A 26,940-nucleotide genomic window follows, 5' to 3' on the forward strand; every position below is an offset into this window, starting at 1 on the left:
ACTGAGCCACACCGGCCAGGGCAAGAATAGCTAAATGTTTGTGTGTGTGAGTTTGAAAAACCCTGGAAATCACCAATAATACTTTATCAGACTTTTTCTATTTCTGAGAGCAGGAGTAATGTTCTTTTAAATAACCTTTACATTCATTAACATATTCCTCAGCAATGGATCCTCTGACAGAGGTTTACAAAGATAAATATTTTAGGAAGAATTTACTAAGTCATTCCAGTTCAGAGAAGATTGATCTGAAAAGTCCAAATTATGAAAGAGTTTAAAAAGAAAACAGTGTGGCCTTAACCCGTTTGGCTCAGTGGATAGAGCTTCGGCCTGCTGATGCAAGGGTCCCAGGGTCGATTCCGGTCAAGGGCATGGACCTTGGTTGCGGGCACATCCCCAGTAGGGAATGTGCAGGAGGCAGCTGATCGATGTTTCTCTCTCATCGATGTTTCTAACTCTCTATCCCTCTCCCTTCCTCTCTGTAAAAAAATAAAATATACTTTTTTAAAAAAGAAAAAAATCAGTGTGCTAATATTTTCAGCAGGGATGGGATAAGCTGGGACACAGGACTTGGAAATGCTTTGAGACAGAGAAATATAAAGTTCAGTTTTATTTGTTGTTCACTATAACTGATACTGTTCTGTTTTCCTACTATTAGTGTAGCAGTTGGACCCTTTCATAGAAAACCTAAATGTATAGTTTAAAAAACCATTTTTACTCTCTTTCCTGCTCAACTTGTCCCATAGTTCACATAATGTAAACTAAGTCAATAAGCTGGCATTTCTACATTTCTACGTGCACCAGTAGACGCTCTTGAGTGACGCTCTTGTTTCCTTCTTCCAACCGAACACAATGTAGGTCAAGTCAGATGACGTCTTTGACGAGTGGGTGTCCAAACTCCGCCACCATCGGATGTATCGTCAGAATGAGATCGCCATGTTTCCCCACGAAGTGAACCACTTCTTCTCGGGGCCCTCCGTCACAGACTCTGCGCCTGGGGTCTTGGACTCCCTCTCAAGTAGGAAGGTAATAATTTGCCAATAATGAACCTAACAAAGGGGTGGCCCTGGGTGGGGGAGTCCCTCTTGGGGAGGGGGCTGGGTCTGAGGAAGGAATGGTTGGAGGGGAGGAGCAGGGAAGCCTGAGCTGGTATTTAATGAGCCCCTTGGTCCCGTGAGTCACCAGGGCCAGGGAGCGTGTTCCCTCTGGGACGACAGCTGGAGAGTAGCGTGTGAAGAGGCACTTTATACCTTGAATGCTCCACCTTCCTCTTGACCAGCTTGACTTTGGTTTTCTTATCTGGTTGTAAAATGCAGTAGGTGCATTGATAGCCACGTGGGATTGCAAAGTCCCCCAACATTTATCGTGATTTTGATATGATTATCATTGGATAGAAGAACTGCAGTCCAAGGCCTCCTGGCCTGGCCGGTTGACAGCCAGAGCTAGGTTCTTCACTGGAGGGCTTTGCTAGAAGCTTCTTTCCCCACCAGGCAGGTGGCTTCCCTTAGGGACTATCCTTTGACCTTAGAGTGTTCCCACGGGCTCTGTCTTCATTTATACTGTGTTCTTGTCATCTGTGGAACAGCGTAGCAGTATATCAAAGCAGAACTCGTTTCAAACCGGAGGCAATTTATCCTTTTCCTGTGGAGAGATTCGCGTCCCATTGTGGTTGCAGTCTTCGGAGGACATGGAGCAGTGCTCGAAAGGTAGGGCGACTGGACACCTCGGCCTCTCTCCCTCCTTGATCTTGGATTGACCGGGTTCAGCATTGACACCTCGGATGCACTTGCATCCCACCCATCACTGTCCGAACTCCCGCTCCTGTTTTGCTGATTGAGTTTGTACTAGTGATGAACAAAGAACACTCTCCTCATTGCCCGGGGGAGCGGAGGGTGGGGGGGGGGGGGCATGCAGACAGCTTTTCTTTTCTGTCCTTCAAGTACTGATGCTGATTTCCACGTGGGTTTATTCAACCACAGCCTCCAGGGTGGGGTCTGCACGCTGTCTGTTTAAATGCCAAAAAGGATTGAGAATCACTGTTCTAGAGGTGAGCAGAGACCCACACAAAACAGTGTTCTCTGTCCTGGCTGCACATTAGAATAACCAAGAGTCTTTCAAAATGCAAGAGGACCCGTGCCCGGGCCCCTCCCCCAAAGAATCTCTTTCAATTGGTTTGGAGTAGGGCCCTGGCATCACTGATTTTTTAAAGTTCCCTTAGTGATTCTAATAAGGAGCCAGGATGGACGACTCTTGCCATAGGCTGCTCAGTGTTCTCAACCATAATTAGCTACGAATCGCCCAGGGAACTAAATAACAGAATAGTCACCCGTGGGGTTGTAGGTGTCCTGCTTTAATTGTTTGGGGGTGGGACTTGGACATTTAAACAGTTTCCCCAGTTGATTGTAAGGTGTAGCCAGGACTGAGAACCACTGTTAGAGAAAGGCACTGGGTGGTAGCCTTGAAAACCGCATTTGCTTCTGGTGAGTGATATTACCATGTAGGGCCATGTAGGCTTTGCCCTCTCAGTAAATATCACTCTCGAGCTTCACTGAGTAACAGTAGTCCGTGAAGTATCGTTCTCGTTCCAGGGGATGGACCAACAGCACTGGCCTGGCCTTTGGACTTAGAAACGCAGTCTCAGGCCCAACCCCGATAGTCTGAGTCAGAAACCGAGGTGGACCCCAGCGATCTGTGGTTGTACAGGTTCTCTGGGTGATTCTGCTGGCCCCAGACTTTGAGAGCCACTGTCTTTTTTTTTTTTTAAATATATTTTTTTTATTGATTTTTTACAGAGAGGAAGGGAGAGGGATAGAGAGTTAGAAACATCGATGAGAGAGAAACATCGATCAGCTGCCTCCTGCACACCCTCTACTGGGGATGTACCCGCAACCAAGGTACATGCCCTTGGAATCGAACCTGGGACCCTTCAGTCCGCAGGCCGACGCTCTATCCAAACCAGTCAGGGCAAGAGCCATTGTCTTAGTGCATTTGGGCTTTGATTCCTCAGCAGACACAGCTGGTGTCACCCAGTAAACAGCAAATTGAGGACAATTTTTGAGTTAGTGACCCAGGAACTGGTCCGAGAATATCTTAGGTCCTCTTAGGCCAGTCTGCAGAAGTGCACCATTTAACTTGTACCGGGTCCTTATAAGCGGACAGTGTTGCCCTGTTATTGCAATATTAGAAGTGATGATGATGATGGCTTAGTTTGTGCTTACAATGTGCCAGCACTCTAAAAGCGCACTGCATATATTAGCTCATTTAACTCACAACTGTGAGCTAGGTGTACAATTATCCCCACTTTCCAGATGAGAAAACTGAAGCATGCAGCAGTTACATAATTTGCCAAAGAGTCACAGTTCATGAAGTGCATTCAAACGGAGGCAGCCTGGTTCTCCAGGGGCATACCTTTAACCACGACAGTCTACTGCAGTGATGGTGAACCTATGACACACGTGTCAGAGGTGACACGCGAACTCATTTTTTTGGTTGATTTTTCTTTGTTAAATGGCATTTAAATATATAAAATAAACATCAGAAATATAAATCTTTGTTTTACTATGGTTGCACATATCAAAAAATTTCTATATGTGACACGGCACCAGAGTTAAGTTAGGGTTTTTCAAAATGCTGACACGCCGAGCTCAAAAGGTTTGCCATCACTGGTCTACTGCCTCTCCTATAAAAGAGGAAGTCAAATTTCCTATCCTAACAGGTGCACATCAGATACCAATAAATGAGAAAAGTAGCTGTGCTAGCACAGCGATGCCTAAATGCCAGATAAGTGCCCCTGAGCCGGCCTTTTGCTTTTCTCCCGCAGACCTGGCACACTGCCACTCCTACCTGGTGGAAATGAGCCAGCTCCTGCAGAGCATGGATGTCCTGCATCGGACGTATTCGGCGCCAGCTATCAACGCCATCCAGGTGAGCCAGGTCCCTCTTCTGTTTGCATCCTGGTGCTCTCCTGCTTTCCTTTCTCCTCCCCGCCTTTCACTAACAGTGGATGCTGTCTGGTCCGGTGCTTGGGCCAAGTTTAAGGGGATGGAGGTGGTTACTTTGCTGTGCGTTTTCCCCTATTGGTTGGTGGATCTTACTGTCTGTGCTCTCTTTCCCATTTTGAAACAAAGGGTGGAGCTTTTGAAAGTCCCAAAAAGGAGAAAAGATCGCACAGGAGGTGGCGGTCCCGAGCTATTGGCAAAGATGCTAAAGGAACACTACAGGTAACCGCTGCTTCCCCAGGGGACTGGCTCCTCCACCGGCCCTTCTCCGCACGACACGTGCTGGGGGCTGCTTGAACACAAGTAGGAGCATAGAATAGACAGGTGAAGATTCTAATTATTCTATCAAATACCCTGTGCAGAGAGAGGAATTAGGTCACTGAGATTTTCTGGACACTAGGACAGGCATGTAATACTGGGTCAGGGAAATGGCATGAGGCTGGAGGGACTAGAGCCATTTCGAGGGCTTTGGCTTCTCATTCTTTAATGCTTAGCCTGCCTGCTGGCTTCCCTGCTTGGGTAGGTGCTCTGACCCGCCTCTTCCGCTGCTGCTCAGTGGGTTCCTCAACCTCTGAGCCCACTGGCTGGAGTTTCTGGGAACAGCACATTGTGCAGATGCTCTTTTGCTTCTTGTCTCCAATTTTCCTGTCAGAGGTTTACTGTGTCACACTAGCTGCTGACTTTCCCAATGCATAGCTAAGCTGGAGCCCAAGATTTGCAGCTTGGCCATTGCATGTTAAATTGCAACAATATTTGGGTCCAGATAAATCAGAAAGTTACAGATAAGTCATCTGCAGTATTCTTGTAGACTCTTTGGTTCAAAGCACTTTATGGGTTGAACCTAAATACTTTCAAAGTAAAGAGTGATTTGTGTACAAATATGTGAGAAGTTAGTTCATTTTCTAGAAGCACCAGGGGCAAACAAAGAAAACATTTTTAAACCTATCCACTATTAACAAGCTAGACACTGGATGATTATTGCTGGGAGGAAGGAACTGAATATAACGAGGAAGAGCCCGGCAGTTTTAGCCATCATTTTCAACCTATGGCTTTAATGCTTCTATCATTTCCAGAGAATATATCGGTCTCCCCTTAACTGCAGTTTTGCTTTCTGTGGTTTTGGTTTTCCACAGTGAACCACAGTCCAAAAACATGAAAAGGTAGATTCTGAAAATAAACAATTCATACGTTTTAAATTGCCTGCCTATATGGTTCAGTATTATCCACAGTTTCAGGTGTCCATGGGGCCTTTTAACATATCCCCACAGATAAAAGCAGACTATATTATATGTGCTTTCTTACCCATTCTTTTTAAAATGTATTTTATTGATTTTTTTTTTTACAGAGAGGAAGGGAGAGAGGGATAGAGAGTTAGAGACATCAATGAGAGAGAAACATCGATCAGCTGCCTCCTGCACACCCCCTACTGGGAATATGCCTGCAACCAAGGTACATGCCCTCAACCAGAATCGAACCTGGGACCCTTTAGTCCACAGGCCGAGCTCTTTTCACTGAGCCAAACCAGCTAGGCTCTTACCCATTATTTAAAAAATATTTTTTTATTGATTTCAGAGAGGAAGGGAGAGGGAGAAGGAGATAGAAGCATCAATGATGAGAATCATTGATTGGCTGCCTCCTGTATGTCCCCTACTGGGGATCGAGCCCACAACCCAGGCATGTGCCCTGACCAGAATCGAACCGGGACCCTTCAGTCTGCAAGCCCACGCTCAATCACTGAACCAAACTAGTTAGGGCTTTCACCCATTTTTATTTTTGCAAGAAGCCAGTACAACTTGTGGTAGAAAGTGCTTTCCTGAATTTTCATTTATTTTTCTTATGAGTAATCATTCAATAGTAAGACTTTCCTACATATTGACCTTTTCTTACTACTTTCCAATCTTAAAAACAAGTAAATTTTCTGAGCAATTTGCATCTCTAAAGAAATATCTCCTTTTGGTGTTACTTTAGGTCCCTAAACCTTTTGGTGGCCCACAAAGACTGCATTCTTCCAATCCTAATTTGTCAACACTAGATTTTGGGGAAGAGAAAAATAATTCTGATGGCTCTGAAACCTCATCTGAGTTTTCTAAAATGCAAGAAGATCTGTGTCATATTGCCCATAAAGGTACGTGTTTAATGAAAATATTAAGCGCATGTCTGAATGAGGGCTGTCCTTGGAGAAGGACCTCGGTTGGTTAATTTCCTGATCTTTTGAGATTTTAGGCAACCCTTTTTTTTTTTAATTTCCCTAAGAAGTGTCTTTTAAACTTATTAGGGGAGATAGTGAGAGCATTAGATATGATTTAAAAGCTGAGTAATTTATATGCTGCTGATAGGGATGTAAATTGGTACTTTAAAAAAAATCTGCCTGTTCAGCAACTCCACTTTAAAGAATTCATTTGTAGGAATTAACTTAAAATTTATTCAAATAAAGATATTCATTTTAGCATTGTTTATCACATCAAAAACTAGGAATAAATGTTCAACATCACTAGCCAGTAGGAAATGCAAATTAAAACCATGATATTACCATGCACCTATAAGAATAGCTAACGTTAAAAAAAATAAAATACTGATAGTACCAAATGCTGGTGGCAATGCAATATGATATAGCCACTCTGGACAGAAGTTTGGCAATTTTATATAAAAATAAACACATCATGCAATCCAACATTCACATTCCTGGGCATTTATCCCAGAGAAAATGTACACTTAACTCCACACAAATACCTTTACACATGCATTCAAAGCAAGTTTATTTGTATTAGCCAAAAACTGGAACAACCCAAATGTTCTTCAACGGATGAATGGTTAAACAAACTATGGTATATCCCTACAATGGAATACTGCTCAGCCATAAAGGGAGTAGATTTTGGTTATACATGAGTTGAAGGAATCTCAGGGGCATTATGCTGACTGAAAATACTCAATCTCAAAAGGTTGCATAGTGTATGATTCCACTTGCTAACACTTTTGAAGTGATAAAATTACAGAGATGGAGAAGAGATTAATGGTCGCCCAAGGTTACAGATAAGGAGGAAAGAGGGAAGGTATGGGTGTGATTATAAAGAAGTAGCAAGAGGACTCTTGGTGGTGATGAATAGTTCTGTATCCTGATTCTGATGGTGGCTCCACAAATCTACACAAATGACAAAATTACATTGACTCATATTTACACAAATATACACAAACAAGAGCATGTAAAATGGTGAAATCTGAGTAAGAGCAGTCAATTCCAATGTCAATTTCCCGGCTTTGATATTGTACCATAATTATGTACGATATTACACTGTGGGAAATTGGATGTAGGGTACCCAGGACTTCTTTGTACTGTTTTTGCCACTTCCTATGAGTCTATAATGACTTCAAAATTGAAAAGTAAAAATAAATTAGAGGTCACCTAAATGCCCCAAACAGAGGGACTGTATTTCTTTAATGTAATATAATCATATGATAGGATAGTCAATAGCCTAATAATAATAATAATAATAATAATAATAATAGCTTATTTTGAGCTCAGGGCTGTCTGTCAGGTAGTTGCTAAGCACTTTTCTCGCATTGTATTTCATTTAATTCTAGCAACAACCTAGGGAGTAGGTGTTAGTGTAACCTCCATTACACAGGTAAGAAACTGGAGGCTTGGAGAAGAACTTCCTGCAGGTCACATGGTAGAAAATAGCCAATTTGAGAGTTGAATCCTCACCCGCCTGACCGCAGAGTCTGTACTCCTCACCTGGCAGCTCACTGCCCTTTCATGGGGTAGCGAGGGCTATTTTCATAGAGACAGGAAGGAAGTAGTTCATAGCATATCAGTGAGTAAAAATGCAAGGTCACAATGCATTGCATTGTTATTGCATGTTAGGTTTTGCGGGAGGAATGCCTATAAAACACCTTTACTTTTTAATAATATGAACTGTCTTTTTAACAATGGGAAAATGCTGCCTCCCCGCAGAGGGAAATGCCTGCATTTCACCTACACGAGGAGGCTGCTCCTCAGCAGGAACAGGGTCCATTGATCCTGTTCTCCCGCAGAGGACTTGGCCCCGGGGCTGTCTCTAATGGCCTTGGCCAGCTGCTCCTCTTTGGGGCTTTGTGAAAGCCAGCTGGCTGCAGGGCTGCCACATACCTAGGCGAGGTCAAGGTCCGTGCTCAGGAAAGGTACAGGCGCATGTACTCCACAACAGCTGGGGCCGCGGGGTTAGCAACAGTAAATTCCACAGGGAGCCTCATGAGCTGTGTTCCCTCCTGTGACCACTCAATTAAAACTCAACACAGGGAGAAACCAATATGTCGGCATAGGTAAACACCGGAAATTGCTGCCTCGTACAACCACTTCAAAAATACAACGAAAAGACAAAACAGACATCATCCAGAACCATAGGAAGGCTGGCTGAGTGGAAATTCTACAACTAGAAGGAAAGAGAAAAGCACACTGAGACTCAGAGGAGGTGCGGAAGTAAAGTGCAGAGGTACGGAGGCGCATGTGGAAAGGGCTGGCAACTGAGGACTCGGTTGTCTTTTTCAATCAGGAGGGAGTCTCAAGCTCCCGACTGCTCTGAACTCCAGTTCCAGGCGAGTCTCTGGGGACCCAGACTCATATGGGGAGAAACTGGACTGTCTGGCATCAGGCGGAACTCGAGGGCGGCTTTCTCTCAGAGGTGCTTGCAGTGATTACCTCTTAGGGTAGGACTGAGGATCAGCCATAGCTGTTTGCTCCGCCCTGTTGATTCCCTGAGACCCCGCCCGACTCAAGCTGTGCACAGAGGCTTTTGCATATGAAAGGCCTGGCCCTTTGCAATCTGAAAATTACCCAACAAACTGCAGCTGGGTCAGAGAGACCCAGAACTTCCAAAAGAAGGCCAAAGGCCCCAGGCCCCACAGCAGCTTGCATTGCTTCACAGCTGGGCCTCATCTAGGCACCTCCAAACCCCAAACAAAGAAGAGGAATCTGCAGATCTCTCCATAGCTCCTGCTGGGTAGCCTCAGGCAGAGGCTAAATTAGCACCTCCTTAGATCCAAGAGCCAATTTACCCAGTGGTCAGAGTGGAACCATCCAGATTACAACTCCTCAGATCCATAAGGGACATACTCAGAGGGCAGACTCGGTGAGCACCAAAGCCCCACTGAAGCAAGTCTTGCCCCAGAAGGGTGTCTCCAGCACAGAAGTTCTCCCACTGTAGACACAGCTGATTCTCACAGGCAATTGGCCTGGAGGTCAATTCCTCCCAGTGATACCTACAACAATCAAGGCTTAGCTACAACAAGACTTTGCACACAGTCCACAAAGGGGTGCAAAGATAGTGTAAGATAGGGTGTGAAGATAGTGTAAGGAGCCTCTGGGACAACTTCAAGCATACCAACATCCGAATTATAGGGGTTCCAGAAGAAGCGAGAGAGCAAGATATTGAAAACCTATTTGAAGAAATAATGACAGAAAACTTCCCCTACCTGGTGAAAGAAATAGACTTACAAGTCCAGGAAGCACAGAGAACCCCAAACAAAAGGAATCCAAAGAGGACCACACCAAGACACATCATCATTAAAATGCTAAGAGCAAAAGACAAAGAGAGAATCTTAAAAGCAGCAAGAGAAAGAAACTCAGTTACCTACAAGGGAGTACCCATACGACTGTCAGCTGATTTCTCAACAGAAACTATGCAGGCCAGAAGGGAGTGGCAAGAAATATTCAAAGTGATGAATACCAAGAACCTACAACCAAGATTACTTTACCTAGCAAAGTCATCATTCAGAATTGATGGTCAGATAAAAAGCTTCACAGATAAGAAAAAGCTAAAGGAGTACATCACCACCAAACCAGTATTATATGAAATGCTGAAAGGTATCCTTTAAGAAGAGGAAGAAGAAGAAGAAGAAGGTAAAGATACAAATTATGAACAACAAATACACATCTATCAAGAAGTGAATCTAAAAATCAAGTGAATAAATCTGATGAACAGAATAAACTGGTGAATAGAATAGAATCAGGGGCATAGAAAGGGAGTGGACTGACTATTCTCGGGGGGGAGGGATTTGGGGGGTGCGGGAAGAGACTGGACAAAAATCGTACACCTATGGATGAGGACAGTGGAGGGGGCGTGTAAGGGCAGAGGGTGGGGTGGGAACTGGGTGGAGGGGAGTTATAGGGAGAAAAAAGAGGAACAACTGTAATAATCTGAACAATAAAGATTTAATTAAAAAAAAAACCTAAACAAAAACAAAAAACTCAACACAGGGTCCCAGCCAGTGGTGCCCAGTGGTTGAGTGGTCATTTTCTAATGGTTTTGAGCTCATGGAAGTTTGCATAAAAAGCCAAGTGTGTCACAATGATGTCATTTTCATCATTAACAGTTAAAAGATATATATGGCTTAAAGCAAAATCAGACTATTTATCAAAACCAGACTGTTAACCAAATTTAAGAATTTGGCATAAAAATCTGCTGGGCAATTGTATTTATGTAAATAATGGGTAAATAAAATAGAACCATTTAATGAAATTACTCAGTGTGTTTACACTTAAAGAATCTTTTAGATAAAATATGGGTTAGAAAGTATTTTAAAACCATGGACATTCTGTGAGGTTTGGAAATTAGGGGATGCAGATTACAAAAGATGAAACCACCCCCGAAGAGTGGACTGCTTTAGGAGATATTTTAGGTATATTAACATTTTAAAGAAAATTCACCAAAATGTGGTTTTCATTAAACAGGGAAAGATAAACAATGTGTCCTACTATGGGTTGGATGCTATACAGTGGCGCGCTTTCTCTCTGTTTCCTTAGAGCAGTGATGGAGAACCTTTTGAACTCGGCGTGTCAGCATTTTGAAAAACCCTAACTTAACTCTGATGCCATGTCACATATAGAAATTTTTTGATCTTTGCAACCATAGTAAAACAAAGACTTATATTTTTGATATTTATTTTATATATTTAAATGCCATTTAACAAAGAAAAATCAACCAAAAAATGAGTTCGCATGTCACCTCTGACACGCATGTCATAGGTTCGCCATCTCTGCCTTAGAGCATTCTTGAGATATGGGCACTCTCCACACATGCAGATGTGGAAACTGAGGATTTGTCCATCATCTGAACACTAACTAAGTGGTAGAGTAGGATGTTGGCTCCTGTTTGCCTTGTTACAAACTTCCTTAACCTCATAGCAGACTGCCACCAGGGAGGTGATGTCTGTGATTTGCATGTCTTCCTCAAGATCTTATTCTTTTCTGAGAAACTTCTAGAGAAGGGGCATTTTAAAAAATAGAGCTCAGGTAAATTAAGAGAATGGGTGTCCTTCAGTACCAGCCTTGGCTATCCAAACATGCTGTCTATACTCTCACCACTGAACTCAATAGGAGACAGCATGGACCCAGCTAGCCTGGCTCAGTGTTTGAGTGTTGACCTATGAACCAGGAGGTCATGGTTCAATTCCTGGTCAAGGCACATGCCCGGGTGGTGGGCTCAATCCCCAGTGTGGGGTGTGCAGGAGGCAGCTAATCCGTGGTTCTCTCTCATCATTGATGTTTCTGTCTATCTATCCCACCCCCTTCCTCTCTGAAATCAGTAAAAAATATATTGCGGGGGGAAGAAGACAGTATGGAAGCTGGCAGAAACGGGAAAGGTAGAGATCACTACGTCAACTGTATGATGCTTATGGCATTCCATTTTGTCAGAAGGCCAACTTGTGTCCACTCTCTCAGTACAGTGAGGGGGTGTGAGAAATGGCTAAAGACAGCCTGGGGAAAAGATGAGTGAGCAGAGACGCCGTAATTGCCTTCCAGGAAGAGGCCAATGAGGAGACACCGGGGTAAATGTCAACGTAGGAGCACAAAGGACTTTCTTACCCCAGAGGAGCGGACTGCTTTATGAGACAGCAAATGCTCTGAGAAGCATGGGCCACAGGCCTTGTGACCAGGAGGTGCTGGTGCTTCTATGTGGCAGTGACCTTCCTGGTCTGTAGGTTCTTTGTAGTTGAGCATCTAAGACTTTCCATGTGGTCTTGTTCATTATCAGATATCCATAGGTGTGCTACACCAGTTTCTTTCTTTTTCTTTTTCTCTAGCATCATGTTAGAAATTAGTAAGAGAACACTCTTGTCACAGGGAATATTCCTGACCTCTTAGATTCTTAACGATTAATATAAAGATGATCTCCTGTGAGCAGCCTTTAATCACTGCTCTGTGTGCTGGGTCAGGGGACTGCTGTAAAGCACTGTATTATTGTCCTCTGAGTGGGCCTCAGCAGTCATTTAAGAAATTTAGTGCATGGGGATCTGGTCTTCTGAGTCACTTTGCCAGGTGGCTTTGACCTTAAAATGAAATATGGTGACTATATGAGTTTCTTTTGGCTTAGTGTCCACCACAGTCTTGTCCGCTATACATTTTGAACCAAAAGGTGTGTGTTCTGCCAAGTTAAAAATTGTGATAGGAATCTTCTAGCTTGGTTGACTGCCTAGCTTTAGTGCAGGCCTCTGGAAGCCAGAGGAACTGATTAGCAAAGTGGCAGCCAGCCGAGTGTCACATTTATTTAATTTAGAGCAATAAATAGGACAGTGAAAAAAATTGTAACGAATGCTAACTAGATTTATTGTGGTGATCATTTTGCAATGTGTACAAATATCGAACCATTTTGTTGTACACCTGAAACTAATGCTAATGCTAGGTATAATGCTAACAATTATACCTCAATTTAAGAAATGACAGTGAAGCGGCACCCCCCAAGGACCCACTCAGCTGGGCGCCGGGTCCTGAGGAGTTGCAAAGGCGGGCAGTGCCTGTCTAATAGACATGAGATGCCGTACTTAACTGCGGGGCTGTTGCTTTCCTGCTGAGGCTGCTCTTTTGCTGCTCAGATTCTGGTTGATGCCACATTCATAGAACCTGTACCTGAATGCGGTTATTTATCGGTATTGTCCTGGCAAAAGACCGAAGAATCCTCCTGAAACTGCTACTGCGTTTCAGGAGACTATCCACCACTTGCATTGTCCTGTTTTCTTTCCTCTCCATCGCCATTACTATTGCAGTAACATTTATGATTCATTGTATGCTCTGCATTGGGTTAAGTGCATTATCTCAGTCAACCCCCTAACGATCTTACAAAGTAAATGCTATCATCGTCCCCATCCACACATGAGGTAACTGGAGTTCAGGTCCAAAGTCATTCAGGGCGTAAGGGATGGGCTGGTGTGGGAGCCCACACTGTTGGTCACTCTGTTGTGCTGCCCGTTATTCTGCTTTAATCAAATCCTTTAAATCAAAGAGCCGACGTTATTAGAAATTGTAGTACCTGTTGACGCTTGACCTTGGTCATATGTAGAGAGAAGCACCATAGTGTGTGTGTGTGTGTGTGTTTAGACAGATTGCTTATTTGTACTATGACTTTGTGAAGATGCTCTAAGTCTATCATTAAACACTGCAACTGCAGACAAGTTCAGTGACAATCTAGAGAAAGGGTCCATGGTCCTTGTGGCTTTGGAATGAAGGAAGTCATTCTGTGATACTAAATAGGCCACTCTTGAACAGCAATACCTCTAAAAATGCAACCCGTGGAATTCAATGACATGCCAGGACACTTGAGCAGAAATATGTCTCTTCCTTCTTCCTGCCCTTCTAAGGCAAAGTATAATCAAAGAGCTTGGAAAGATATATCCATTATCAATAATTTAAATGACAGTTTTCTCATTAGTAGGAGGTAATTTGTACATTCTGTGATCAACACCTGCTGAATTTTTTTGTCGTGTGTGTTAATGGTTTTTACAACATCAGCTCAGGCATCTGCTAAGCTCTCTTTACACCCAAATGCTCACTGAAGTGAGCAGAGTAGCCAACTGCCAGGTTAAGGGTGGGAGTTCTGGGTAAAGCAGCGGGAAAGACTAACAAGGAAGAAGGTAGGTAACACCTTATGCATTTTGAAATAATTTCAAACTCACAGACAAGTTGCAAGAACAATACAAATAACTCCCATATATACTTTACCCAAACTCACCATTTTTAATATTTTGCCGCGTTTATTTTATCTCTTTTGACACACATCCAATTACACATGTGCTTATTTTTCTGAACTGTGTGAGGCGGAATCATGTCATGTCTTTCTTATGCCTTCATACCGCAGTGTGGATTTCCTAAGGATAGGGATATCCTTAACCACAGTTCAGGCATGAAATCCAGGAAATTTAGCATTGAAACAGTACTGTTACCTATACCTTCCATATTCAAATGTTGTCAGTCATCCTGGTGATACCCTTTAATAGCACTTTTCCCCTTTAATATAGGATCTAGGCCAGTGATGGTAAACCTTTTGAGCTCGGCGTGTCAGCATTTTGAAAAACCCTAACTTAACTCTGGTGCCGTGTCACATATAGAAATTTTTTGATCTTTGCAACCATAGTAAAACAAAGACTTATATTTTTGATATTTATTTTATATATTTAAATGCCATTTTAACAAAGAAAAATCAACCAAAAAATGAGTTTGCATGTCACCTCTGGCACACGTGTCATAGGTTCGCCATCACTGATCTAGGCCGTGATCATATATTGGGTGTAATTGTTGTGCCTGTTTAGTCTCCTTTAACCAGGGTCAGTTCCTCAGCCCCTCTCTTTGATTAAATTGACATATAGGCCAAATTTTAAAAATAGGATGTTCCTTATTTGGGGTTGTCTGCTGCTTCCTCATGATAAGATTCAGATTATCTGTCCCCGGTTGGCATATAACAAAAACGACATTGTGTCTTTTCAGGGTATTTCACCCCAAATAACACCAAGCCCATCTGACTCTCACCAGTGATTAATTTTGGTCACCAATTAAGGTGCTATCTGCTTTCCCTACTGCATTGTTACTGTTGTTATCCTGAAAACCAATAAGCTTTGTTTTCAAACATTTCAATCTTTGGAGATACAAACAAAACTAAATATTAGTAAGAATCCAGAAGTATAGTTCTTTCAAGTGTCAAAACTTCTTGATGATAAGTCATAAAATTATGGAATTTTATAGTGGGTAGGGGCTTTGGAATTGCAAATGTGATTTTAAAAATTTAATAGGCTTTATTTTTCAGAGCAATTTTAGGTTCACAGCAAAATTGTGCTTATAAACTACAGGTTTTTCATATACTACCCCCCCTCCACACACACACACACAGCCTCCCCCACTATCAGCATCCCTCCAGAGTGGTCCCTTTGTTACAGTCATTAAAACAGCATTATCACCCAGAGTCCATAGCTTAGGTTCGGGTTCACTCTGAGTGTTGTACATTCCAGATGTGTTTTCAAAAAGTCAATTTAGAGTTGACTTTCCTGCACTCTATATATTCAGGGCTATTACTTTTTAAGTTCTCTTATAAGAAATACATCTCTCTGTATCTCATTTTTAATGATACCTCTTCTTTCATTCCTTTTTATAATAATTATATCTTTATAGTTTACTTCACTTTAAGGTCGGCTTTTAATACCATCTCAACGGAGAGAGAGAAGCTGAAGCAGCTGCTGGAGCAGGACGTCGCGTCCCCCTCCACGCAGGTCATTGGTCTGAAGCGTGCCCTGTCATCCGTAAGTGCCATGTCTGTGTCCACAAACACCTGACAGTGCGGCCAGTCTCCTGAATTTTCTAGTTTCCATCTCCGTGGTTGTGTAGAAAATTCATGAGAAAACCAAACAAATTATCCAAATTATATTCTAGTCTTTCATCAGATCTGCTTATTCTAAAGACCCAAACTAAGCCTACCCCAAATCTTAGTAGCCAGTATTTCACTGAGCATAAGATATACTTCATGTTTGGTTTCCTCCTCTTTATCTTGACTCTTCTGATCCTGTAAAGCTTTGGCTGTGTGTGTGTGTGTGTGTGTGTGTGTGTGTGTGTGTGACAGACATTGGTTTGTTCGTGCTTACGGCATCTGACAGTTGGACATTTCTGTACCTAAGACTACACACGCTTAGACCGACTTCCCAAATCACAGGCAGCAGAACTAAATTCTAAGTTCACCCTTGTCCTCTCTGCTGCACAGCACAGATTCTACTGACCACTCTCCCAGAGATGTGGAAATGACTTGATTGTATGTGATTTGATTTGATAGAAAACATTCAGATGCGTCACATGCAGCATAGGGAACAGTCTGCCTTTGCACCCCAGAAGTCAGGCCTCAGCTGCCCGTCAGAAAGCCTCTCTGATATTTGCTCTCTCTCCCTTTCTTCATCGACTCCAGTTTATTCCTCGCAGGAGCGAGGCTCCATTGAAGGGCTGTGTCCTAGAACGCTCTGCCTTGAGCAGCTGATGTTGTCTGGCTGCTCACTTTGTATCTATCAAAAAGCTAGAGAAGTTTTAAAACAACCTACTCATTTGCTTCTCCTTTTGCCCATCCTTTGGAATTCCCATGGTAACAAGGGAGTGTGCGCACCGTGAAATCACCATCAGAAGAAATACTGAACTTCCTATTTAGGGTCAGGTAGGGAAGACGAATTTTAGGATCTTGTTTTCAGAAGCCAACTGAGAGAACTGGAAAGTAGCCATTCATGTTTCCTATCATCATGCTCCTGAGAAGAGTAATGTTCTCGGTGTAATGTTAAAAGTAAATGCATTACCAGGAGTACATACTGTTATTGTAAAATACCCAAGGAATATTCACAGGTTGAACATTTCAGGTATGTTGCCTTTGAAAGAAATAAGAAGTAACGTGGACTGACTGCATGTCCAGAGCCTTGAGGAGCTGGGATCTTCAAGGTCGTAGAGAGAAACACCCCTTGGGACTCACACTGGGTGCTGCCTTGGTTCCAGAGAAGCGAGGTGGTTCGTTCTCTCTCTCTCTCTCTCTCTCTCTCTCTCTCTCTCTCTCTCTCTCTCTCTCTCTCTCTCTCTCGTTTTTTAGTGGCAAAGGCATTTCTCATTGTTCCCAGTAGGTTGGCTTTCAGTGCTTTCAGAGGCCCCTCTCCCCGCCCTCATCCTCTGGAGGGCGGGCCTCTTCAGGTAGAGACTATTGAGATGCCTTTGGCCCTGGTGTCCCAGGCCACAGTTGTCCTTACCTTCGCTCAGAAAGTCCCTCTCAACCCTACTCAGGATTTTGGAAACTTAAGATAAAACAGAATGATGCTTTCCTTTTTGCCTTAGATTCCCGGTTAAATTGGTTTTTCAAAAAGTAAAATTATAAGGCCTTCTCGGGGCTATCAGAATGTATATGCTGTGTTGTGTGTGCAATCTTGATATTTTTCTTTCTTCTGCCTGTGGCTTGCAAAGGAAAAAGAAGCTAGCAAAATAGCACCTTTTCCAGGCCACAGAGTCCAGCCACTGGTATAGATTCTAGCCACTTATATTAAGAAACCAGTGACTCACTGGCCAGAATAAAGCAAGTGTAGAGATTGTTGCTGCATGTAACAATCTGTTTTGTGCATTTAAGAAACGTTTACTCAGTGTTTCCTAAACGATTTTCAGGAATTTCCAAGGAACCCATTCCATTCATGGGTCCTAACAATAAAGCCAAAATCTTTGCTAGGGATTCAGGCCAAGCCACATCCTCTGTGTTCTCAGCAGGTCGGCCCTGGGGGAAGGGCTGTGAGATTCTTGGAAGAGATCAGGAAGACAGACAGACAGGCAGGATGGACCTGGGGGCAGTCTGTGGGGACAGAACTTGGAGAGCAGTTAGTCACAAAGCTCACCGGACAGAGGTGTGAAGGACACGCCTTCTTTTACCCTCAAGCCAGTTCCTTCCCAGTTGGGAGGTTGAGAGAGGGAATCAGAGCTGCCCTGGGGAGAGATCAAAGAGGTGTGGTAGATGCCAGGTGCTCCTATCTTACACCTTCATTCCAGGGCCCTGGCTCTGAGCCCTCATCCAGGTAAGTGAGTTTTGTTTTTCTTTTCTTTAAAAATCAAATATCTTAATCACAAAGAATGACTAAAACAATCAAACAGCTAGCTATATTGGGAAACAATAAAATTAATCCTCTGAAAATCCTACTTTCCAAGATTCAGTTCAACTGGGGTGATCATTAGATAACATTAAAATATGGCCAATCATAAGGGCTGAGAGCAGCATCTTTTTAAAGATGAGAGAAGCTGGAATCATTAGGGAGGGGCATGGCCAGCAGCTGCAGTAGCCCTCTGTATCCGCGGGCTCCACATCCACGGGTTTAGCCCAATGCCTTTTTTTTCTTTTCTTAAATTATTTTTATTGATTTCAGAGAGGAAAAGACAGGGAGAGATAGAAACATCAATTATGAGAGAGAATCACCAACCAGCTGCTTCCTGCACGCCCCCTACTGGGGCACGTGCCCTTGACGAAAATCGAACCCAGGACCCTTTAGTCCGCAGGCCAATGCTCTATCCACTGAGCCAAACTGGCTAGGGCAGAAAATATTCTTTTAAAAAATGTTACGTTGTTGCTGCCATGGACCATGTAGTTAGGCCTACCATGGTTATGATGGCTTCGATGGTGGGGTCTGTACTGAACATGTACAGACTTTCTTCTTGTCATTATTCCCTAAGCAATACAGTATAACAACTATTTACCTAGTATTTACATTGTATGTGGTACCATATGTAATCTAGAGATTTTAAAGTATATGAGAGGGTGTGCGTAGGTTCTACCCGAATACTACGCCACTTATATAAGGGACCTGAGCATCCGTGGGTTTGGGTATCTGCCTGGGGTGCTGGAGCCCATCCTGGGGATCCCAAGGGACACTGTAGACACAGCCGGGGAGAGGGAGGGGCCGTGAAACCGCTGGTCAGAACAGCAGCTGGGTGTTTGTGATTTCCTTTTCCACACACAAAAAAAAGCCTTACTAACCTCTCCTTCCATCTTTGGAAATGAGATTAGAGAAGGGCTGTGGTGTCTAGAGTTTAATATCTTTTATTCCCCAGGCATCTCAGAGCCCGTATCCTGTTGGATAGCATTCAAGGAAAAAGTCCAGGAAGTGCCCTGGGGCCCTGCCACGCGGGCCCACTCTGTGCTTTTCTGAAACACTATTTTTAACGTGTTCCAGGCCCTAGCACAAAACACAGACCTTAAAGGACGCTTGCGCAGAATCCATGCCGAGTCCCTGCTCCTCGAGCCCCCCGCTGCTGACAGCCTGGCAGAGGTGGGTAAGGCTCCGGGTCTGGTAAGGTCTGGTGACGTCGCTGTGACCTCACAGGGCGCCCTGGCTCCCTCCTCCCCTCCAGAGGGCCGCTCACATCCACGCCTCCCCCCCGCCCTCCCTCCCACCGCCGGGCGGGGTCCCGGATCCCAAGGCTTTCTCCAGTCTGCTGCTAACTGCTTCCCCTGGCCCCCAGCACTCTTCTTCCCTTTGTGCCTCTCTCCCCCATTCTTCTCCTAAGCGCCCCGTTTCACTAGGCAGTACTGCCGCCGCGGGAACTGTAGAGACAAGTGTTCTCCCGCTACTTCTGAAGAAACCTCAACTTGCCAGTTCCCTGGGCTTCCTCTGTGAGACCTACTCCTCCTTCTCGGCTGTTCCCTTCTCCTTTTCCTGCAATACTTTCTTTTTTTCCTTTTAGAAGCACAACCTTACCTTCTGAGGGAAAAAATACTCTTAGAGTGAAGGGTCTTGGCCAGGTGATACTACATAAAAAATGTCTTTGCTCCAGACTTGGGATGTTCATCTAAAACACTCTCTGAAGGTGTTTATAGTGAGAAATTTCAGAAAAATACAAGTGAACTGCTTGAGAAGTAGAAGAGGGTAATTAGGGTTACAACTGTTTTTAGTTATCTCTTGTATTGATATGCCTTCCTCAGATGTGCTTAGTTTTTTATTAACAAATTTATTAGACTGGGGGCATTTAAAATAAAAAATAAGGTAATATACAAGGGGTGTGTGTGTGTGTGTGTGTGTGTGTGTGTGTGTGTGTAAATTTGAAAGGAGTTTCTAATGTTTGATCTTAATCCATCTTTCTCCTTTTCCTGTCCTCAAACCCTCACACAAGCCTTCTCTCCTTGGGAAGCTGTGGTGTCGTGATGAGGGGACTAGAGGCTGAAATAGTCAGCGCACAGGCTGCCAGGCCCAGAGGCACTGGCGGTGACAGTTTAAGGATGGGCAGAATAACTACCTCAGGCATAAATATAATTTTATATGTAAAATAAATAAACATGATAGCAGAGGCTCAAAAACCAATGGGAAAGAGATGGATTATTCAATCAGCTAGGTTGGCACAGCTCAAAAGCAATTTGGAAAGCAGTTTAAATCTCCCATTGCACACTAAAATGAATCACTGGAGAATTTATCAAGCCCTGGCTGGTGTGGTCCAGTTGGTTGGGCATTGTCTCGGGCACAAGGGTTGCTGGTTCAATTCCTGTTAATGGCACATGCCCGGGTTGTGGGCTTGATCTCTCATGGGGGGGTATGCAAGAAGCAGCCAGTCGATGTGTTGCTCTCATATCAATGTTTCTCTCTCTCCCTCTCCATTGCTCTCTCTCTAAAAATCAATTTTAAAAATCTTTTTAAAATATATTTAGTAAGTACCTAGAGTAAGGAGGACTGCCTAAATGTGGAAGTAATAGGAAAAGTTACAAAAGAAATGTTGACTGGATTTGGCTTTTTTCTTAGGAGGAAAATGGTGTGTGTGAAAATAGAATGCATATAATAGACTAGGAAAAAACATTTTCAGAGAAAATGGCAGACTTGAATAATGCTAAATAGATGATAATGTATTTAATACTTAAATAATTAATAAATAATAGCAAGCAACTTAAGACCTCAACAAACAAATGGGGTGGGAGGGAATGACACAGTTTACCCCAGGTACAGATAATTTTTTAAAAACCTTCCATTTGGTAATACTTATAAATTCATAGGAGAGTATAAAGAAATGCAGAGGTGGGCCTCCTCCAGTGTTAGCATCTCAATATCCAGTTTCTTTTAAAAGAGGACAAAATGTTCAACCTAATTCTTAACAAAGAAATGCGAATTAAAACAAGTACATTAGCACAAAATATTTCCAAATTAAAGTGTTCGGTGCCCTTACACATGTAGAGAAAGCAGAGGTTCTCTTGCTTGTTGATGCAATTAGGTAACATATATTTTACCTTTAACATTTTTAATAATTCTAGTTCTGAGAACTGATTCTAAGGAATAATGAGATATAATCAGAGACACATTTGCAAGCATGTTCACCACCTTTACAAATTTGGAAACACCTTTAATTTCCAATAAAGGTAATGGTTCCCTATGACACACAATTAAAATAGAATATCTATCAACTAAAGTTCATTGTGTCAAAGAACTTGTAACAGCCCGGGGAAAATTTCACAATGTGATGTTACATGACTTCAGCAGATTAGATAAAGACAATGGACAGTGGGGTCCCAATTTTTCAAAAAGTACATCACCAGGTTAATAGCCACATCTGGGGAATGAGACTTAAAGTGATGTTTATCTACTTTTTGTATTTTCTGTTTTGAACACATTACTTTTATATTCAGAACAAATATTAATTTTGAAATTATTTATAGTGCAATGTTGTTTGGGGGAAGTTTATAAAATTAGATGGATAGAGACTACAATTATTTCAGAGCAAAGCTATATGTATAGAGAGGGTTGTAGAGAAATGTATCAAAATAGTTGCAGTGGTTGCTTCACTGTGATGGGATTATGCGCTCCCTCCCTTTTCTCTGTTTATCTTTTGTAACTTAAAAAATAGACAAACTAAGGGGACATCATTTCATTGAACTGACCAGATTAATATGCTAATAAATGAAGCCCCGTGTGGTGCAGACCCTGTGCTGGGTGCAGTCCCATGAGCTTCCATAGGTGTTAATAGGAAGTAGCTGGGGTGGGACAGCAGAAGGGGCGAGGGCTGGGGTGTTCCTTTCAGTCTTGATCAGCCCGGACATCCTCTGACACCTCAGTCTAGGAGGAAGGTAGAGAGCACAAGTGACTGGTAATAATTAATGAGTAGAGCAGCTAAATAAATCATTAGAGTCTTATGTGGCAGCAGCACACCAAAGACAGGGCAGTTCAGTGAGCATTACAGGAGCTCCCTCGCTCACCGCGCTGTCTCCCTGTCCCTTGAGGGGGGGCTAGATGGGGGGCAGCTGTGGTATTTATTTGTAGATCCCACCGTGGTCTCTTTGTTAGGGTAGAGAGAAGCCTGCTTTCCAGAAAGCTGTGCAGATATTAAAATGGGGAGGGTCTTGGAGCGAATGCCTCGGGCCAGCTATCTTAGGAAGAATCCAAGACAAAGGGGTCCGCATTTCAATGTGCCCCAGAAGCAGGCATTTCATAGAGAGGCCTTGCCCTGTATGAAGGACGGAAGTCTGCCGTGGTCCTCCTGTTTAGCACCCCCTTCTGGGCATCATTTGTGTATGAGACGGAGGAGTGTGTCCTGAACTCGAAAAACTTCTGGGGAAGACATAATCTGCGCTAACCTTTGTTCCCGTTATTCTGGGATGCTCTTAGCAGATACATAACGACACAGAAGCGGCTCCTGGGTCAGCCCAGTGAGAGATGGGAGGTCCGGGGAGTTCAGGGCATCCATCTCGTCTGGGTGGGAGGCATTGAAGCCTCTTGTGCTGAATCCGTTCTCATTCCTCAAGGCCTGTCACTGTCACCTCTTCTGTGCAGCCCTCCCCAAACCAGAGCCGCTTCGGAACCACCTCACCTTCCTCTCCGCTTCTAGCGCTCTCCATGTCCCACGGTCTTGGTCTCGGATTTGGTGTGTTCTCTGCACCCCTCATTCAGGCCAGACGCCGGGTCTTACCCATCAGTGTGTCCCTCCGGGGCCAGCACAAAGCAGTGGCTCAATTTGTTGAAACACATTGATTTTTTTCACTTACAACTCGATAGAAGCTGTACCCCCAGTATTCAGGTCCAACCTGTTTTGGCCGGGCCCCACCTAGGCGTCTGTAAAATCCTGATGCCCCCACCCCCCGGGGACACATAATTCTTATTATTCAAAAAGTAAACTCCTGTTCACGTGGAGGAAGCCTAAAAGGCCATTAACTTGGTCTAAACAAGCTTCCAAAGTACATGGTCTCCATGAAAGAGAAAAATAAAAGAACAAAAGGACAGTTGAAGTACTGAGGAGGAAATCACTAAGAAATTGTTAAATAATAATATGAAATTATATGAAAAATAGCAAAGTTTTAAGACATAATAGAGAACTGAAATGCATAAATATGTCACAATATATATCTATATACTGTATATGAGGCCCCTAGAACCATAAGAAATGCAAAAAAATCACTATTATTAACTCATTCTCTAATTGCCCTCCTTAAAAGTCAAATTGCCCCCCTGTGGGGCATGTGCCCCAGTGATGGATAAAACCAGGCTTCTGGCCTCAATGAGTGGGAGCCACTGATCTAGACCCAGGGAAGAAGGGATGGAGAGCCAGGCAAGATGAGAATAGAACATTGTAGTGTGCTGTTGTGTTATTTGTGTAGCAGCCTCTAAAGGGGGTTGGGGACTTCCTTCCTTCGCAGAGTCATTGTGGTTGGAGAGAGACAAAGAGAATTTATTTCATTCATCCATCCATGAATAATGAATGATCTGCCACCAGGGGCACTTCTGGACCAAAACACACTATTTGTCAAGGGACGGCTCGCAAGCAGCATGCTGGCCTCCGTGAGCACGTGGGGCAGAAGAAAGCGAGGCTGCTCAGCCCAGCCATGCAAGGACATGCATGCAGTACAACTCAGAGGAATGTTAGGATGAAAAGCAACATCCTGTAGTCGTAGGAAATAAGGGAATGTGATTCAGAGAGCGTTGGAACGTTTCCCTCTTCAATGCGACAGGGACTGGCCTGGACAGTCTTTCTCTGGCTTTGAGATTTGCTCGTGTGCCTGAGCAGTGAAGTGCCTGTAAGTGAGGCACCCATTCGGAGGAGGCCTTCGTTTTTCATTTTATTTCATATGAGGCTTGTTTCTCCTCAACTCCGGAGCTGACCTCTGCTTTGAGCTGCTTGTTTGCATGGGCCTGCGACCTTGCGTATCATGCAACTAAATCAGTTGTGTGTTTTGCTTCTCTTGAGACCGTTTCTAAATATATATGTATTCTTGTTTTTGTGTTTTAAATAGGAAAATTCCACCGATGACAACCGGCCCCTGGTCCATCAGCTTTCTAATGAGAGTCGGCTCTCCATCACTGACTCCCTGTCAGAGTTCTTCGATGCCCAGGAAGTCCTGTTATCGCCTAGCTCTTCAGAAAATGAGGTTTGACCATTGTGTTCAGTCATGTGCCTCAGAGTCTCTTCTGTTGCTGTGCCCATCCCGTAAATACTCATCTCTGGAAACACTAAACTCATTGCTCCTTCTACCATTATACTCTGGGATCTCGTTATAACTCCTACCCCAAATTGCACAAAAGGCTACAAGACCTTAGAATAAAAAGTTGTGAAAGTAGGTATTGGGCATCCTTATTTCTGTTACTTGATTTGCTATCCCTCTTTTCAATGACAGGTTAACAATTTTGACTATTAGCGGTTTGATATGTAATATTTCTAACTACAGGGCCAGAAATTAGCATCATGGATATTTTTTAATCATTGAATTCAGCCTATATTAATTTACAACATAAATTATTATATTATAATTATGTTGTAATATGGTCATTATAATACTTTATAACATATAACAATATTTTTAATTTAAAAAATTTTTAACAATATTATTTTAAATTGATGCATAAAATTCATACTCTCCTGAGGAGACAAGTGTCATAGTTGGCCTTGCTGTGTATAGTGTGTATTGATAATTTTATCCCTTTAGAAGTACTCATCTTGCTTATTAATTTCTATAGAAGATTATTTTTTTCACAAATAGTTCAAAGACAAATTGTAACTCATTCTGCCAAACACTAACACATTCTGAAAATGCAGCCTGAGTTAATAAGAATTTTAATAACAACTAAAATCTTAGGTTTACTTGTGTTTTCCTTGTGAGAACGAAAGTGCGAGGATTTTAATAACAGCTGTTTGCTGTGAATGCCCCTAAGCAGGCAGGCGAGTGGCCCCAGTAAAAACAGCATCCAGAACTATTTCTCTAGGTTCGAAGAGTGGGATTGAAAATGTTTGCTGATTTTGCGTACAGGTTCTATGAAAACCTGGCTTGTTTACTCTCACTCTAAGGTATATTATTTCTTCTTTCCCATAGGGTTCTGAGGACGATTCATATGTCAGTGACATAAGTGATAACCTTTCCTTGGACAATCTCAGTAATGACTTAGACAATGAGAGACAAACCTTGGGTAAGACTTAAATTATTTGATCTCTGAAAATCTGGATCTTCATGGAATACTAATAAACATATAAAGAGAACCTGTTGCAGGCCAAGAACTGTAACAAGAACTATATAAGAAAATTCAGATATGGTCCCTCTCAAGGTTTTATAACTCAGGTGGGAAGACAGTACTCACTCACATGAGAAAAATGTTTTCCTTCAAATAAATCTGCCTACTTGTGTAAATTTCTATTTTCTAAAGTGAGGGTATACCAATTATATAAATATCAAAGATTAGTACAACAGATAACCCTTATTGGTCAAACATTCTCTCTGCAGACATATTAGAATATAACTTTTTGCCTTTAGGTATCTAGTGGTTTTCATAATTTAGGAATTCTATGGGGCTTATGATTTGTCAGAAATTAAAATTGAATGATGACAAGCCCGAGAGAGCCTCAGGAGGTGGACACTCACCTATGCGGCTCACAGATGGGAAGTCAATGCCGCCTTCTTGAGGAGCCAGCCCTCTGCTCATATGAATCCAAAAATGTTCATAGTTTATGGCATAGTAATTCTATTTCCTATGAAAATTATCAGAGATAATCAAATATCTAGGTATATGAACATTCACTACTTGTTTGCATCATAGCAAAACATTGAAATAAATCCAAATCCAATAGTAGATGAATGATTCAGTCAATTGTGGCGTATCCATAGAATGGGACTTTTTACAGTCATTATAGATGATGTTCTAGAAGAACTCTGAATAGCATGCAAAAGTAACATGTTAACTGAATAAGCAGAACAGAAAACTAGGCATACAGTGTGAGGTATATGGGTGAGAAAGCACTAAATGAAAATACTCCAAAATATAGGTGGCTACTATATCTGGGTAGTGGGATAATGGATGACTTCTATTTTTTTTTCATTATTATCCTGTAATAAACACAGTTGCTTTTTTCAGGATTTAAAGTGATTTTTAAGAGTTTAAGAGCTTTTACCAGAATTTGAAGTGCTCTTTAAAAAGAGGTTAAAGACTTAAAAGTGTAAACAGTAGCCTGCTCTGGACATAAATCGCAGTATCCAGTTTTGTTGTAAGTGTCTATAGAGCTGCGAAGAACTGGCTTTCGATTAGGGATTTGGCGACCTACCTGCAGATGAAGTCCGTGAATGTTAGTGCATGTAATTTTTGGTACTTAATTTTGTCGTGCAAAATTTCTATCAAATGACTTTCAGTCATATTCTGAATAACTGAGATTAATGGTAAAATTGAGTACTTTTTAGGTAAGGTTTCACTCATGGATTTTTTTTAAAAAAATAATAAAGTGAAAAGACTTGTAGAGACAACCAGGCTTATTTCCCTTTCAGGGTCGGTTCCTGAAAGCGGTGGGGAAGCCAAGTGCAGGAGGAGGACATGCCTGCCGGCACCCTGCCCCAGCAGCAGCAGCGTCAGCCTGTGGAACATCCTGAGGAATAACATCGGGAAGGACCTGTCCAAAGTGGCCATGCCCGTGGAGCTGAACGAGCCGCTGAACACGCTGCAGAGGCTCTGCGAGGAGCTGGAGTACAGCGAGCTGCTGGACAAGGCCGCGCGCATCCCCAGCGCCCTGGAGAGGATGGTGAGGGCTCGGCCCACGGCGCTGTCCAGCTGTCCAGCCCCTGCACCTGGGCCACCAGGCCATCCACGCCGGCCAGCAGGACAGACAGCCCGGGCGCCACCCTGGGCATTGTTCCTGGCGTCGTGCCTGTGATGGGCTCCTTCCTCAGGGTCCTCTGGCTCCCCTGTGCTCGGCTGCTCTCATTCACACTGGCAG

The 26,940-nt window shown here is 43.1% G+C and overlaps 1 protein-coding gene across 12 annotated transcripts in view; it reads left to right on the forward strand.

The window, feature by feature from the left end:
• The window catches only part of OSBPL3 (oxysterol binding protein like 3), a 150,464-nt gene that overhangs the window by 96,857 nt on the left and 26,667 nt on the right, over positions 1 to 26,940 (forward strand). For 7 of the 12 annotated variants that reach the window (XR_004970851.1, XM_036327855.1, XM_036327860.1 and 4 more), the window contains 10 exons: positions 856 to 1,023; positions 1,583 to 1,703; positions 3,818 to 3,921; positions 4,125 to 4,217; positions 5,964 to 6,120; positions 15,406 to 15,533; positions 18,957 to 19,052; positions 23,984 to 24,118; positions 25,058 to 25,151; positions 26,495 to 26,745. Coding sequence is in view for 11 of the 12 variants with exons in the window: in XM_036327855.1 (XP_036183748.1) it covers positions 856 to 1,023; positions 1,583 to 1,703; positions 3,818 to 3,921; positions 4,125 to 4,217; positions 5,964 to 6,120; positions 15,406 to 15,533; positions 18,957 to 19,052; positions 23,984 to 24,118; positions 25,058 to 25,151; positions 26,495 to 26,745 (1,347 nt within the window). In the remaining variant the exon portion in view is untranslated. The remainder of the gene's footprint in view (positions 1 to 855; positions 1,024 to 1,582; positions 1,704 to 3,817; positions 3,922 to 4,124; positions 4,218 to 5,963; positions 6,121 to 15,405; positions 15,534 to 18,956; positions 19,053 to 23,983; positions 24,119 to 25,057; positions 25,152 to 26,494; positions 26,746 to 26,940) is intronic. The other 5 variants (XM_036327862.1, XM_036327861.1, XM_036327863.1 and 2 more) reach the window with 5 other exon arrangements.

This window comes from Myotis myotis, unplaced genomic scaffold, assembly GCF_014108235.1.
Source record: "Myotis myotis isolate mMyoMyo1 unplaced genomic scaffold, mMyoMyo1.p scaffold_m19_p_11, whole genome shotgun sequence".
Taxonomy (NCBI): Eukaryota; Metazoa; Chordata; class Mammalia; order Chiroptera; family Vespertilionidae; genus Myotis; species Myotis myotis.